This window comes from Penaeus monodon, chromosome 19, assembly GCF_015228065.2.
Source record: "Penaeus monodon isolate SGIC_2016 chromosome 19, NSTDA_Pmon_1, whole genome shotgun sequence".
In the NCBI taxonomy this organism is placed as follows: Eukaryota; Metazoa; Arthropoda; class Malacostraca; order Decapoda; family Penaeidae; genus Penaeus; species Penaeus monodon.
Genome location: NC_051404.1, coordinates 44,573,394 through 44,573,618, shown reverse-complemented (window position 1 = coordinate 44,573,618; position 225 = coordinate 44,573,394). Strand labels below are relative to the sequence as shown.

The following is a 225-nucleotide window of genomic DNA, read 5'->3' as shown; positions in this document are numbered from 1 at the left end:
CATGATTTGGTTCAATAGTCACTTACTGCCCATGTTTTCTTCTGCACAGTTTATTACAAATGAACACATTTGAACAAGCTATGTAAACCTTACCCACCCCCCCTTGAAATTTTTCCCCAGGTCGGGAAATCAGACCAAACAACGGATTCCTTCAGCAGCTGGCGGACCTTGACCTCAGCCTCTTCCGAATGAGGCTGGAGAAGCTGCGCGAGATGGATTCGTCTT

General features: G+C 46.7%; 1 protein-coding gene across 1 annotated transcript in view; it reads left to right on the top strand.

Annotated features, from left to right (window-relative positions):
- LOC119585416 (dual specificity phosphatase DUPD1-like) overlaps window positions 1-225 on the top strand; it is a 29,227-nt gene that overhangs the window by 26,688 nt on the left and 2,314 nt on the right. Inside the window, exon 7 of the mRNA XM_037934078.1 lies at window positions 121-220. Coding sequence (XP_037790006.1) covers window positions 121-220 — 100 coding nt within the window. The remainder of the gene's footprint in view (window positions 1-120; window positions 221-225) is intronic.